General features: G+C 56.9%; 3 protein-coding genes across 3 annotated transcripts; 1 reads left to right on the top strand and 2 right to left on the bottom strand.

Annotated features, from left to right (window-relative positions):
• Positions 1–1186: 1186 nt before the first annotated feature.
• BESB_021570 (uncharacterized protein) lies at positions 1187–5620 on the top strand (the record flags this gene model as incomplete). Its single annotated transcript, XM_029360866.1, has 1 exon — positions 1187–5620. One exon carries the CDS (start codon positions 1187–1189, stop codon positions 5618–5620), a length of 4434 nt encoding a protein of 1477 aa, XP_029216225.1.
• A 1672-nt stretch (positions 5621–7292) lies between these two features.
• On the bottom strand, positions 7293–10760 carry BESB_021560 (uncharacterized protein; the record flags this gene model as incomplete). Its single annotated transcript, XM_029360865.1, has 6 exons — positions 7293–7455; positions 7736–8853; positions 9730–9832; positions 10239–10330; positions 10396–10608; positions 10662–10760. The coding sequence occupies 6 exons, from the start codon at positions 10758–10760 to the stop codon at positions 7293–7295; spliced, it is 1788 nt and encodes a 595-aa protein (XP_029216224.1).
• An 891-nt stretch (positions 10761–11651) lies between these two features.
• On the bottom strand, positions 11652–12365 carry BESB_021550 (adenylate kinase; the record flags this gene model as incomplete). Its single annotated transcript, XM_029360864.1, has 1 exon — positions 11652–12365. The coding sequence occupies one exon, from the start codon at positions 12363–12365 to the stop codon at positions 11652–11654; it is 714 nt and encodes a 237-aa protein (XP_029216223.1).
• Between the last annotated feature and the right edge of the window lie 392 nt (positions 12366–12757).

Raw genomic sequence — 12757 nt, 5'->3', positions numbered from 1 at the left:
TTTGCCGGTACTGGGAAGGGCGACGACGGCGCAGTTACCAAACTCCACGCTGCTCCAACTCCAGGCGAAGAAAAGAAACAAACTTTGCGTGGAGCTGGCGCGCCGGACCCCGGGCAACTTTGCATGCCAGATCGCGAGTATGGGCAACAAGATGACAGAAAAATGCAACAAAAGGGATATCTTCGTGTCTTGTCTCTTGAGATACATGCATGCGATACCTTTCTTGAGGCTCGTGGTGCTGTGAATTCCTTCGCGCCGAGTTCGCCTGTGCCTCGCATGCAGCCAATCCCAAGCAAGCGTGAAGCGCGCTGTCCAGCGCAATTGCGGCCGCGGTCCAGTTGTCTGGATCACTAGGCAAATTCGTCACACTATACGATTTCTGCCTCTTCTACATGCCAGAAAGTCAATGGTGAAGAGAGCCATCCACGGGAGTCACAGATGGGGACGGAAGTCGCGGAGCTCAGACCCGTCACTGCCCTGCACATCTGGGCACACCGACTGTTTGTCTTCGCTCGCCTTGCACAGCCGGTCGCTTTCCCCCTAGTTGCCGTGTGTCCACAGCGCCTGTTTCGACTGGATGTACTGTTCAATTCTGCGTCCCAGAGGCTGCGGAGAAGTCGCCCTAGCGACTTGTCTGTGCCCTCGCAGGTATCGCCGCCGCGGCTCCACTCACGCGTCGATGCTTCAACGCAGCCTTGACTGCGATGCGTGAGGCTTGACCTAGCTGAGACCGTTCACAGAATGCCATCCTCCTCGCAATGCGCTGCTCACTGCCTGAGAAACACGGCGTGGCACTGGAACTCTCTGTATCCTCCGCCTCCTCAATGGGAGATAGGCCTTTCTTGTGTGTGCCCGAGCCGTGAGTCTCCCCCTTCTTACATCTCTGAGCCTGCGACGCACGCGCGGCTGTAGAAATTCTTCCCCGATCCCTGGGCGTCAGCCTGTGGACTTTGTCTGTTCGATCTGGAAAATGAATTCTGTTGTTCAGCGGTGCGCCAGAGGCCGCAGCGCTCAAGCCTCGCCGATCGCCGGCAAAGCGCCGCTCTCTGGCGGGTGCTCTCTCGCGAGAAGCTCCAAATCCTCGGTTCAGCGACTCAGAACTAAGCTTCCGTGCAAGTTGAGAAGGACCAAAAGGCACAGGGAACCCGGGTCTCGCTCTGAAATGTCAAGGAATTCTTCGTTGCAGATGAGTAGAATCTACATTGACTTGGCTGCGACAAGCTTCGGGAGGTGCGCAATCTGTACGAGTGCACAGATCCATACCGAGCCAGGAGAGACGCTCGGCCGGGTTCCTCCGTCTCCGTCCGCCTCCGCGTCCGCCTCACTCTCGCGCGTCAGTCTTCTACTGCCGCGCGTCAATCATTCGGCCTCTCAGGCAGCCTTGCTCTCATCGTCCTTGGCTTCACTGCGAGCCTCTGCGACTCGCGCCTCTCTGGAGCCGGTCTCACGTCCATTCCTCCCCTTGTCTTCGCTGCGCACCGGCGTCGGTGGCGCCGCTTTGTCTTCTTCTCTCGTGCTCCAGCAATCCCTTCTCCTGTCCCAAGCACCCTTCTCCACTTCCCGTGTGCAGCCTCCTGCAAATGAATCCGCGGATGCCTCGCGGGACGCTGCGCCTAGCAGGCCCCCGCTCGCCTCAGCCGCCCGGCAGGCCTCCGCCTTTGAAGCCTGCGACCGCGGAGACTGGGGCAGCGAGTCAGGCCGCGGGGCGAAAGAAAACCTCCGTCTGTGGCGAGGCGCGCATGCGCTGACCTGCCAGCTCAGACAGGCACTGCTGCAGCGACGCGCCTCCGGAAGACGCGCGAGGCCTGTCGACGTCAGCGGCTGTTTGGTCGCTGAACACGAGCGGTCTCTGCAGGCTCCCCCCACTCTGCGGGAAGGCGCGATGTCACCTCCGGATGCTGCAGAGCCTGGCCGCGGTCAGCAGCTCTCCACAGTCCTCAACCCTCGAGACCCCTGCCCCCGCGGCGGGCTCCCCGCCCCTGCGGAGGGCAGTCCCTTGGGCGCCCCAGGGAGGCAGACGCCGCTCCTCGAGGAGAGGAGGAGGCGGCGGCTCGAGGCTGACGCGGCTGTCGCGCTGTTAGGGCGCTTAGCCGAGCAGATGCACGTCATGCCAAGCAGGGACATTGTTTTTGTGCTTTCTCATGCCCATGAGCTCGTGGCGGAGACAGGGCAGCGCTGGCCGCTTCCATGCCACCCCTCTCTTCTCGCCGTCTACGCTGCGACAGTGCAGGCGCTATTGCCGCGGCTTTCGGCGTCGTCGTCGTTGGAGTGGAAGGACATCCTCGTGCCCATTGTCGACTTGCTGCTCGCGCATCCTGACCTCCGGTCACCAGTTCTTTCGCACCCCCCATATACGCGTTCTCTGTCTTCTCCGCCACACGCCTGCCCTTCCGCAGCGTCCCTCGAGGCGCCGACGCCTCCGCCCGCAGCCGGCAGCCAGATGTGCAGGCGGAAACAGGGACGGCTGGAAAGTCCCTCCAGCGAAACTGCGGGCGGCCCGCACAGCCAGCCCAGCCTCGCTCCTTCGCCTGGCGCGTCGCCGTCGCTGGCGGTCTTTGACTTTCTGTTGAGAGATCTGTGTGTGCGGGTCGCCCGCTGCGCACCGTCGTTGCCTCCGCATCTGCTGCTGTTTTTCTTCAATGCGTTCGTGCGAATTGGCGTCTTTTATCCGCCGCTTATCGTGGCGACAGCGAAGTCAGTCGAGCAGAGACTGGAGAGCCTGTCCGCGCAAGACGTCTCGATGGCAGTTACCACCTTTGCGCTTGTGCAGAGGCAGCGCAGGGACACACAACGAGTCAAGCTGCAGGCGTCTGCAGAGACGGGCGACGCGTTTACCAACTCAAGACCGCACGGGAAAAGGCGTGAGCACGGAGTGGACGCGCATGCAGCGGATGCCAGCGCAGGCACGCCACCTCATAGTTCGCCGGCTAGCCTCCCCTCCCCCTCCTCTTTTGGAGCGGCTACCTCTCGACACGATAACACTTCAACCTTGCCCCTTGCCGTGCCTAGTCGGCGCTCGCCGCATGCGCCTTCGGACACGTCCGCGGCATCGCCTGGTCTGCCGCCTGCCTGCCTGCCTCACTCGCCCGTCGGCTCTCGGGCGTCGGCGCATTTCCATCCGTACCCCTCCGCGCCGGGGCGTGGAGGCGAAGACAGTGGTGGGCTCGCAGGCCGGCTTCCAGACGTCTCGGGCACTTTCGAATCCCTGCTGCGCCACCTGGCGACGACGCCTGCTGTGCGGCAGCAGCTGCCTCTGTCCAGCGCGGTGCAGATTCTGTCTGCCTGCGCGCGATGCTCGCCGGCCGCAGAGCGACGGCGCGCGAACGGCGATGCCTCTGAAGCGCATACAGCAGCCCGAAGTCGAACGAACGCGTGTGAGCCGGCTACGCCTGGGACGAGAGTCTCTTCCGCGCCTACAACAGGCGCTGCGTCTGACGAGAGCGGGACGCAGGGAACCCCATATCGAAGCGGAAGTACTGTCTCGGATGCGGCCGCCTCTCCGTTGCCGTCGCCCGGCGCTTTGCGTGCTGCTTCGGGGTGTCTCGCGACTCTGGGTCTGCGCAGTCCCTCGTCTGCAGCGGGGGATGCTGACGTCCGCGCCGCCGTATTCAGCAGTCTCTTCGCGGACGTGCTTGCACTCGCAGCTTTCGAGAGCTGGACGCCGCAGCTTGTCGCCAGCGCGATGAACGCCTGCACAGCTTGCAAAAACCTGGCTGCCTTTCGCCGTCGAGAAGTCCTTGCGCTTCTCTTCCACCGTCTCCTTTTCACAGTACGAGTGAGACAGAGGGAGGAAGGGCTCACTGCCCAACCTGCAGACGCGCGTCTGCGCTCGGCCCAACCCCGCACAGCTCATGCGCCGGGCTACGACTTCTCGCGAGGGCTGGAGTGCAGGAAAGACGCTCGCTGCTCGCAAGGAGCCTGGCGGCGCTTGGATGACGCCTTCAGCGATGAGAAAGTTGTTATAAGCTTCTCCCTAGCCCTGCATGCGCTAGGCAAGGAAAATGTCCGGCTCCAGCCCGCCGTCTTGACAGAGGTTCTCCACACCATGGCGTGGCTTCTCAAACGGTGTGGCGGAGCTCCTGTCGAGGCCGGAGCCCCCGTCCGTGAGGGCGAGAATGGCGGCGAAGACAGGCGGACGAGTGGAGGACCGGCCCCTGAACATGGCACAGGCGTTGTAGGAGGAGAGCGACGGAGTGTCAACGACAGGGAGATCTCTACTGCGATAAAACCTCACGCCAGCGCGGGTCTCTCTCGCGAGTGGGCTGTAATGGCGTGGGGGCTTGCGAAGCTCGTCAGCTACGCGGATTCGACTCCGGGCAAGTCGAGACGAGGCACGTGGTCGCGCGCGCCTTCGAGGGCTGTGAGCGGGGGCGCGGCGTGGAGCCGGAAGGAGGCAGGCAGAGGGAGTGTGGACTCGTGGAAGGAGGGAGCCGTCTGGCTCACGTCCTGCGAGGAAGTGTTTCGGCCCCTGTACCTTCTTGTCCCCTCTCTCCTGCTGCGGCAAGCGAAACCTGACCTCATCGCCGTGTCGCAGCTTGCCGATGCTATCAGGCGCTCGCTGCTCTTTGACGTAGGAGCGATAGAAAGGAGCGCCTCCGCCACGGCTGCGACGGGCACGCCGCCTGTTCTACCCGTACCGTTTGTGAGCGGCGAAGAAGTTGCTCATTGCTTGATGTCGAATACTCCCTCCACTGAAACGGATCTGCTTAGACGAGGCAGCGCTACTCCCGCGTTCGGCGGAGGCAACTTCGCTCCTCCGCCGGTACCCGCCGCCAGGGGCGACGAACGCGCCGAGTCCGAAGAGCGGTACTCAGAGGAAGCCAGGCGCTGCAACGAAGTGAGGCAAAGCAACGGGCACCCTATGTCAACAGAACGCCCATCGTTTCGCGATCTGACCAGCGACACAGCCACGAGAAGGGAGCGCGGCAACACGACAGCGCCTGCGGGTGGCGAAAGTTGCGTGAGCGATCGCGGCAGCGATAGCGAGACTTTGGAGACTGTTGAATGGGCGAAGGAGGAGCCTGTGGAGCCGTTCTCGTACTTGACGGCTCAGCGCTTGATGACGCCAGACGAACTGACTCTCCTGCTGCGCTTCATCGCAGGCTACTTGATGCGGCACGCTGAGACTTGCAAGCCTCACCAACTTCTTCAAACCTCCTGGCTCTACATACAGCTCGATCTACTACCCTCTCTGCAGTGTGAAGCGATCCCGAAGTCTTCACCACTTCCGCGCGGCGGCGCGGCCGCCTCGGGATCGGCTGAGGGCTCTTCATCGCCCAATGCAACGAGCGATGTGCGGCCTACGCCAACCTCCATGCCGATCCAGTCTCTGTCTCTCAGCGGAGAGAGAGAGATGGCGACACTGGCGGGGGGTAAGAGTCTAACAATAACGCCAGTCACATTCATGGGCTGCGTGTTGGACCGGCTTCGTGAGGATGAAAGCTCTCTAGATGAAGGAAACTCCTTCTTCCTGCAGCAAATGCTGCGAGCGTACGTGCTCAAGTACCCAGCAGTCATGAAGCGGCATCCGAAACGCGTGCGAAAATTCGTGAAGCGGCGTCTCGACGAAGCTGCGGACAAGGACGCCGAATCCGCGTCCGACGCAGCTCAGGTTTTGTAATCCGCTCAACCTTTGTGTGGCAGGCTTACGTGCTTCCTGTCGGCGTCTGGGGAGGAGCTGGCTTTCGTGCAAAGATCGAAGCAGTGGATGTGTGGTTTAGCTTTATATCTGACTTCTATAAACACTACTTTCACCGGTTATGTGTCTACCATGAGGATAAAGGACTTTCTGGTATGTTACAATCATTACTAGCCTCCTTTTTCCAATACCCCCACTAGTACCTTGGTTACTCGGTGGTTACAGATGGAACCCTCCGTCGCTGTACCCAGGCATGCGGAAAACGTTGTATTACCGTCTATAATCCCGACCAACGTCACGGCTCAAGGGGGGCAGGGAGTTAAGTTTCGACGCTCAGTGCACAAAATTACAGCGACGCTCACTAACCCTTTCAAAGCGGCTTTACGATATCGTGGCTTGACACTTATCAACCAGTGCTTTATCTAGCCCGTCCTGCAATAGTCACGTCCCTCAAGAAATTGATTTATAGTGTAAAGACAACTGAGAGGCATGGGGTTACGCACGCTTGCCCTGCTCGCGAACTTGTTTCTTCGCGTTAAAACGAGGGGCCTATAACCTGTCTGCCGGCATCCTGGAAAAAGTCGAATCAGGGTCAACACAGCAGAAAAAGGAATCTTTGTAACGTGCGCCGCGATGCTGCAACAACGCGCTTTATTTGCCGCGAGTCCATTGTAGACGCTTCGGGCTCATAAGCACCAACCAAATCCCCATCCCCTCTCCACAGCACTTAAATCCTGGAGAATTATTTCATTTTTTACTACACATGTACGAGTTGCAAGCCCCCATGTGGGTTACAGAGACGCGTCGGACGCTATACAGTACGTGAAGGCAAAGTCGGATGTCCTGCCCGGTCGATCTATCGCTGATAGCTGGAATTCCACCTTGAGATGGCAGCCTTCTACGTGTCACCGTGTATGCAGTGGAGGGACTTTTACTTTAGATGTGTTGTAGGGTCACTGTGACTATATGGGCAGCGCAGTACTACCAGCAACTTCCCTCATGGTGCATAGTGCACAGCAACATGCATTACGAGTCGACAGACTCAAAGTACGCGTCATATCACGAGAGACAAAAGAAAAAAATGACACGAAAAGAGCAGGTTGCACGGCATCATTCCCTTGACAGCCACGCCAGCAGCGGGTTAAACAAATTCTGATGAATCAGCTCAGGTTTTGCAGTGAGGAGGACAATCCAACAACCTTCACTTCAGCATGGCTGAACGCTTGGCAAAAACGGCGTCATCTCGTGGATGAGCCTATCACATCTAACGGCAGCGGACATCGGGAAACTGGAAATGCTAATGACAACTGGAGATCCATCAAAAGTGTCATTACACTGCATATCCTCCCCTTCGTTTTTAAGCGTCGCGGGGCCCTGCCCCGAAGCAAGTCTCTGCCCGTTCCTTTCCCCTCGCAACGGCTCCCCCGACAGCGTTGGCTGGCGAAGTAGACAACGAGGAATCGCCACGGCGTCAAGAAAAGGGCATGCGGAGATCACAAAAACAAGATCCGTCTTCTGCTGCCGCAGCTCTGTCATCATTAGCCGTAGGGCTACCTTAGGAGCGTGACGCGATCCGGAGAGACAAATAGGCCTGACACAAACGTAGGGGCAATAGACGCCAAGCACAGACACAGAGAAGACATAAGATAAAGCTCTAGGCCTTATATCCGAGACCATAACACAGCACCATCTCCGCGGGCTCTGCACAATAGGAAGCCTCTAGTTGCCAAAATTCAAGTTCTATATCCAAGAGGCATAAGGAGTCGCCCAAGTAAAAGCACGTCTTGGAGTCGAATTCGTATCCCCCTGTTAAGATGCTGTGAAATGAAAAGATACATCGAAGACGTCACAAAACAGACTGGTTCTTCGGGGAGGACAATTAATTCCCCAAAGTCGTCGAGGAAGATCTCTCGTAATGCTCCATTCTATCTTTGGTAAGGGCACACCTTAGTGGACATCTGATCAACGCGATCACTAAGCGTTGGAAAACCCTCCATCACAAATACGTGGTGACCACCAGAGAAGAAGCGCATGCTGGAAGCAGGGACAGTGGGATAAACAGGGAGAAATTGCCCGGGGTTCCGCTGCTGTGCGTACCTGAACTGTTCTGGCAGATGCCGCCAGAAAGGGGGCTGTAGCACTTCGATGAGGGTTTCTTCCTCCTCTGGGAGGCTCCCCGCCTGTCGATCTTCCTCGGCTGAGTCTTCGTCATCTGCCTGTGCTCTGTCCTTCTCAGCAGATCCCCAACCGTGACGGCGGCATTTCTCTGTTCGTGCTGTGGGCGTCGCGCATAGTTTTCCAGTGGGCGACGAGAGCGCCATTGACGCAACCTTCTTGAATACTTTGAAGTTACGGGGGACGCGAAAAGAGGGGGAAACACGCAACAGCTTGCCGTCCAAAGTGTGCAAAAGGATGTCTAGATGAACGCCACTCGAATGCGCCGGAGTTGGTGACTCTTTCGCGCCTGCCTGCCTCTTCCACACCTTTGCGGTCTCACGGGCGTCCGCACCACTCGCGAAATGTGGTACGCCCGTACGAAGTTGAGAGACGACGATGGAATCGAGAATATTCAGCAAGCACTGGTGGACGACGTCAGAACGCATGGAAGCCTCCAGAAGGAGCCGCCGGTCCTCAGCCAGCGCCAAAGCGTTTCTTCGTGCGGCTTCACTCGCAGCCGCCATGCCACGTGTCTGGGCCCCTACAGCGTCACCGTGTCCATTTCGGCATCGCTGGACTGGCTGATGCAGCTGACGGAGCTGGGCTTGAATTTTGTCAAGGAACGGAAACGAGAATGCCTCCGCGTGCGAGGAAGCGGAGGGGTCGCCCGCCAGCATATACTTATGCTCGTCAAGGTTCAAAAGGCCCGCAGTGGAAGAATGCCTTCTGTCTCGATAAAGGTATAGAGGGCAGTGCGTGAGAAGAATACAGCAGCTCGAAGGTTGTGACCCTTCCTTCGATCCAGAGCCGGCGGGACGGTTTCGATCACGTTGCGGTGGCGATGCAGGAGCGGCGTCGGCCCCCAACTCCTGCTGGCAACGAGCCCTCTTCTTAGTCTTCATATCCGAACACCGTCGGGATAATTCATCTCGCCCAGCATCACACACCGAATGATCAGCTGAAAGTTCCGCAATCTTCTTGGTAGCTTCGCCAGGGGTGGCGTCAGCTTTGAGATGCTTAGGCGAGCGCATCTTCTTCGCCTGCATGTTTGCGCCGTCCTGCAGGTTACCAGCAATGCCAGACGCCTTCCGAGTACTACCAGTTGTTTACGGGACGAAAAGCTGTCACACTCCCGCGTCAAAAGTGTATTGCCCACTTAACTGCCCATTAAAAGGTCACTAGAACCGAAATTCGACCTTGAGTTTAACGCATGCGGGCGGGGCTTGCGAATTGTCACACAGGACGGCTAACGCTGCGCGGAACGGCCCCACTTTTAGGGTTGCTTGAAAGGGTGACGACTGGTCGCAACGGAAAATATGCCGTTGAATTGGCCTTCAATTCCGCTCCGTCCAACATCCTCAGAAAAGATCGTCGGGCCATCACGCGCTAGCATGTGATTCCATCCCAAGTGAAAGATAATGCACACGTGGTATCGAGACTGCAGGCGAGCAACATCGCCACACCGGGGGCGTTGCTGCTAATCGAGACACAGAGGCGCTCCGTTGTCACAGGCCCTCGCTGCCTCCTTTCGAATCGCACGTTTCCCGTGTGTCTGCAGTTCTTCAGCGGAGATCGTCTGTAGGGTGCAGACCTAAAGGTGCCGCGCCCTCCTGTTGATCGAAAAACTCTGAATGCGTGTGCAAGAGAACGACACATCGCGTTGCGGCAGGACACAGTGCCACACCAATGGTTTCCGCGTGGATATTCGGTCCCCTGATTCTCGAAAACCTGCGACTGCGGAGGCTCCGCGAATCTCCTGGCACTGGCATAGTCACTGCATCTAACGCGATTTCTCCGGCATCTCTTACGAGGGTGTCACATAAACAATGTCCTAGGAATGGCATCGACCGCTGGTGCAAAAACGCGACGCGTTTCTGTGCGCGTATATCTGTTGGTAGCAAACGTATCTTCAAATGGCACTTTCCTCCCCGCACTCCGCCTAACACCTTCAGTCCATCGCGGATCGTCTGAGATAACGCGACCTGGCTAGGGCCTGTGCCGTTCTCCCGTGGCCCAGGGGCTACCGCAGCAGACGCCCTAGCAGGATGTAGGCAATAGCAATGACATGTTTCTCCTTTCTGTAAGGTGTGTGGAAAACTCCGACTATTGAGTGGGAAATGTGATGCTACTCGCGTTCTTACACAACGGGTATGATATGAGGCATGGATACACAATCATATTCAAAACTCTTATAAGGTAGTGGCGGACGGCAGCGCCGACTGCGCGCGTAGGCAGGAGCCGTTGTCGGTGTTGGTCTCTGCGCACGCACGGCGTTATTTGAATCAAAACGTCCCTTAGAGCTCTCGCGTCTCGAAGACATGATATCTTCACATCTGGGCAGACATGAGTTGTCGGGGAGAGGTAAACTCTTCCGCTGCCGGCTGCTGGACACTGGTGCCTCGGTTAGTACTCCGAAGTGGCGGCTTCTAGAAAACGGCCTTACAACTGGTAACCAGGCTGCGGTGCTATCTGGAAGAAGGGGACTGGCGGCAGCGCGTACTGGGCGGGAGGGAATTGGGCAAAGTTTGCCATTGCCTGAAAGACGAGCAAATGCAGAAACGTGACGCAGTGCGCCACATTTCACGTTATATCCAGCTCACAGAAGCAAGGCCTGGCTGTCCAGTTGCGGTTGGCATCCCGTACGTAGCCAAGGGCGAAGCCGGCTGCAAGAATTGAGGAGGCGTTGGCACGCCAGGAATCATGCTGACGACGGGGCCTTGGGAGATTTGTTGCTTCCAGTTCTCAAGTACACGATTCAGGCTACTGAGGTCGACCCCCTCAGGTTGCATTACAGTAGCCGATGTGACAAGTGCCTAATCCACACCTCGTGTGAAGAAGAGTGGACCTCGCTGCTTTGACGCATTACCGTTAGTTTCTCAGGGCTCATCGTCCCTGTGGGGTCAGCGTTCGCCCACTCTGTGTGGTGTTGGCTCAGCATAGAAGTTAGCTTCTTCAAGGTCCTCATGTTTTCTGGCTTCAGAATCTTGTGTAGCGCCTTAATCTACAGTGGATTCGATCATTGCGCGCAGTGACGATGGGAAATACAGGTGGCCACTAACCCCGCGTTGGTACTCGTCGTATTCCTCGATGGGTACTGCAGCCAATGCCTAAAATATGACGACGGCTCTCGCGTTGCTTTTGATCCCGCTAACCTTGAGAAAACCTCGTATTTTCGGTAGGGGAAGTATCTGCGTGTATCCGTGGATCTGATACAACGTGGTCCGAACCGCCCTCTTCCGCATTTTCCGCGGAGTGTGGCACAGGGGACGCAGGGAAACTTTCTACATCGGGGTTCTCCAACAAGCTCCTGACACTGACATCCGGCTGCGGAATCATGTGAAATCTGGAAGAAAGTGGCAGATCAGCTGCACGCGCCACAGCTCCGAGCGAGGAAACGACAAACACACAAACTGCCTTCATTTTGCGAACGATCCCGGCAGAAAACGTTTCGAGCCACTGAAGAAACTGACGCGTCCAGCTTGTCTTCCAAGAAGACGCTTTGCCGGGCTGTATATACACTAACATGCGGAAGTCTACCATGGCGTGACACAAGCTCGATCACATTTCAAATGCCCACAACACTGACAGTCCGTCGGCAAGACTGTCCGCGCTAGTGAATTTCACAGGTGCAGCAACCACCATCGAGAGTGGCACCCTGGCGGATATTACGATCACGGCACTGCCGTATGCTCCCCATTTCAATCATACCGTCTAACTGCCAGCGCGCTGCGCCTAAAACCATAACACCGCGTTCTATTCAGAGATATTGTCCTCTTGAAACCACGGCAATACTAACAGAAAAAATCTATTATAAAATGAAATGAACAACTGGGTTCTTGGGCCAGAGTACAATTGGTTAGGCCGGTGTACCTAACTGTTCAACACGTGAGATAATGCTACTTGACAAATCAAGCAAGTCTTTAACCCCCTTTTTCACATGGTATTCCAACAATGTTCCTTCTTCCCTATAGAGCTGAAGAAGAGGCTCGGTGTCGCGCTTATACACTGCTAACCGATTCTTCACAATTTCTTCGGTGTCATCATCCCGCTTAATCAGTTCTGGCTTTCCGTGGCACTGCGTACAGTCGGCTGGTGGAAGCAGTGGAGGCATGTCGTAGGGAGGAGAACGAATATCCGCGATATTGAAATTCGCGCCGCATGTAGCACATATCCGCCGTGCCAGTAGCTTTGCCGTCAAAATGTTATCCGGCAAGAAGATGTGCACACACAACGACGGACGACCAAGTTCCCTCAGGTCAAGAGCTTGCTTGACTGTCCTGGGAAAGCCATCTAAAATCCACCCTTTTGCACAGTCCGACTTCAGCAGACGTTTCCGACAGATTTCCGTAACCACGTCGTCCGGAACAAGGTCGCCTTTGTTCGCGTGTTGCTGCAGAAGATTGCCCAAAGGCGTCTTCGCTCTGATTTCGTCTCGGATTAGATCACCAGTGGAAATGTGAGGGATCGACCAGGCTTTCGCAAGTCGTGTGGCGTATGTGCCCTTCCCCGCCCCCGGTGCTCCCATAAACAAGAGTTTAAGGGGCCGTCCAACCCTCAACAGGCGCTCCATCTGAAGCAAGGTTACTGAAAACAACGTTGGCTGCCCGAATGACGTGCTCCAGAGGCAGGCCCCGCGAAGAAAGAGATGGAATATCGAAGGGGCGGCCTGAGCTGGTAACTTTGCTGTCCTCAGAATTCGGTGAGGTAACCTGGAAACAAAAACAACTCTACTCGATCAGTCACTGATGAGGTGGGGACTGGGAGACACGACCGCGCCTCGAGTTGAGTCGTGCAGGGCATGCGAAACTATATCCAAGAAGTAGACCTGCAGGAGTGGCAAAACTTCGAAGGAATATGGAACAGGTTCAAGCGCCGCGAAGACAGGGCACTAGAAAGTTTCGGCTTCGATACGATGCCACTAAGAAGAGTCAAACGACTATGTTTCGAGGTGTTTCCATCGTA

This window comes from Besnoitia besnoiti, chromosome XI (assembly GCF_002563875.1).
Source record: "Besnoitia besnoiti strain Bb-Ger1 chromosome XI, whole genome shotgun sequence".
NCBI lineage: Eukaryota > Apicomplexa > Conoidasida > Eucoccidiorida > Sarcocystidae > Besnoitia > Besnoitia besnoiti.
This window is presented reverse-complemented; position numbering and strand designations above follow the sequence as displayed.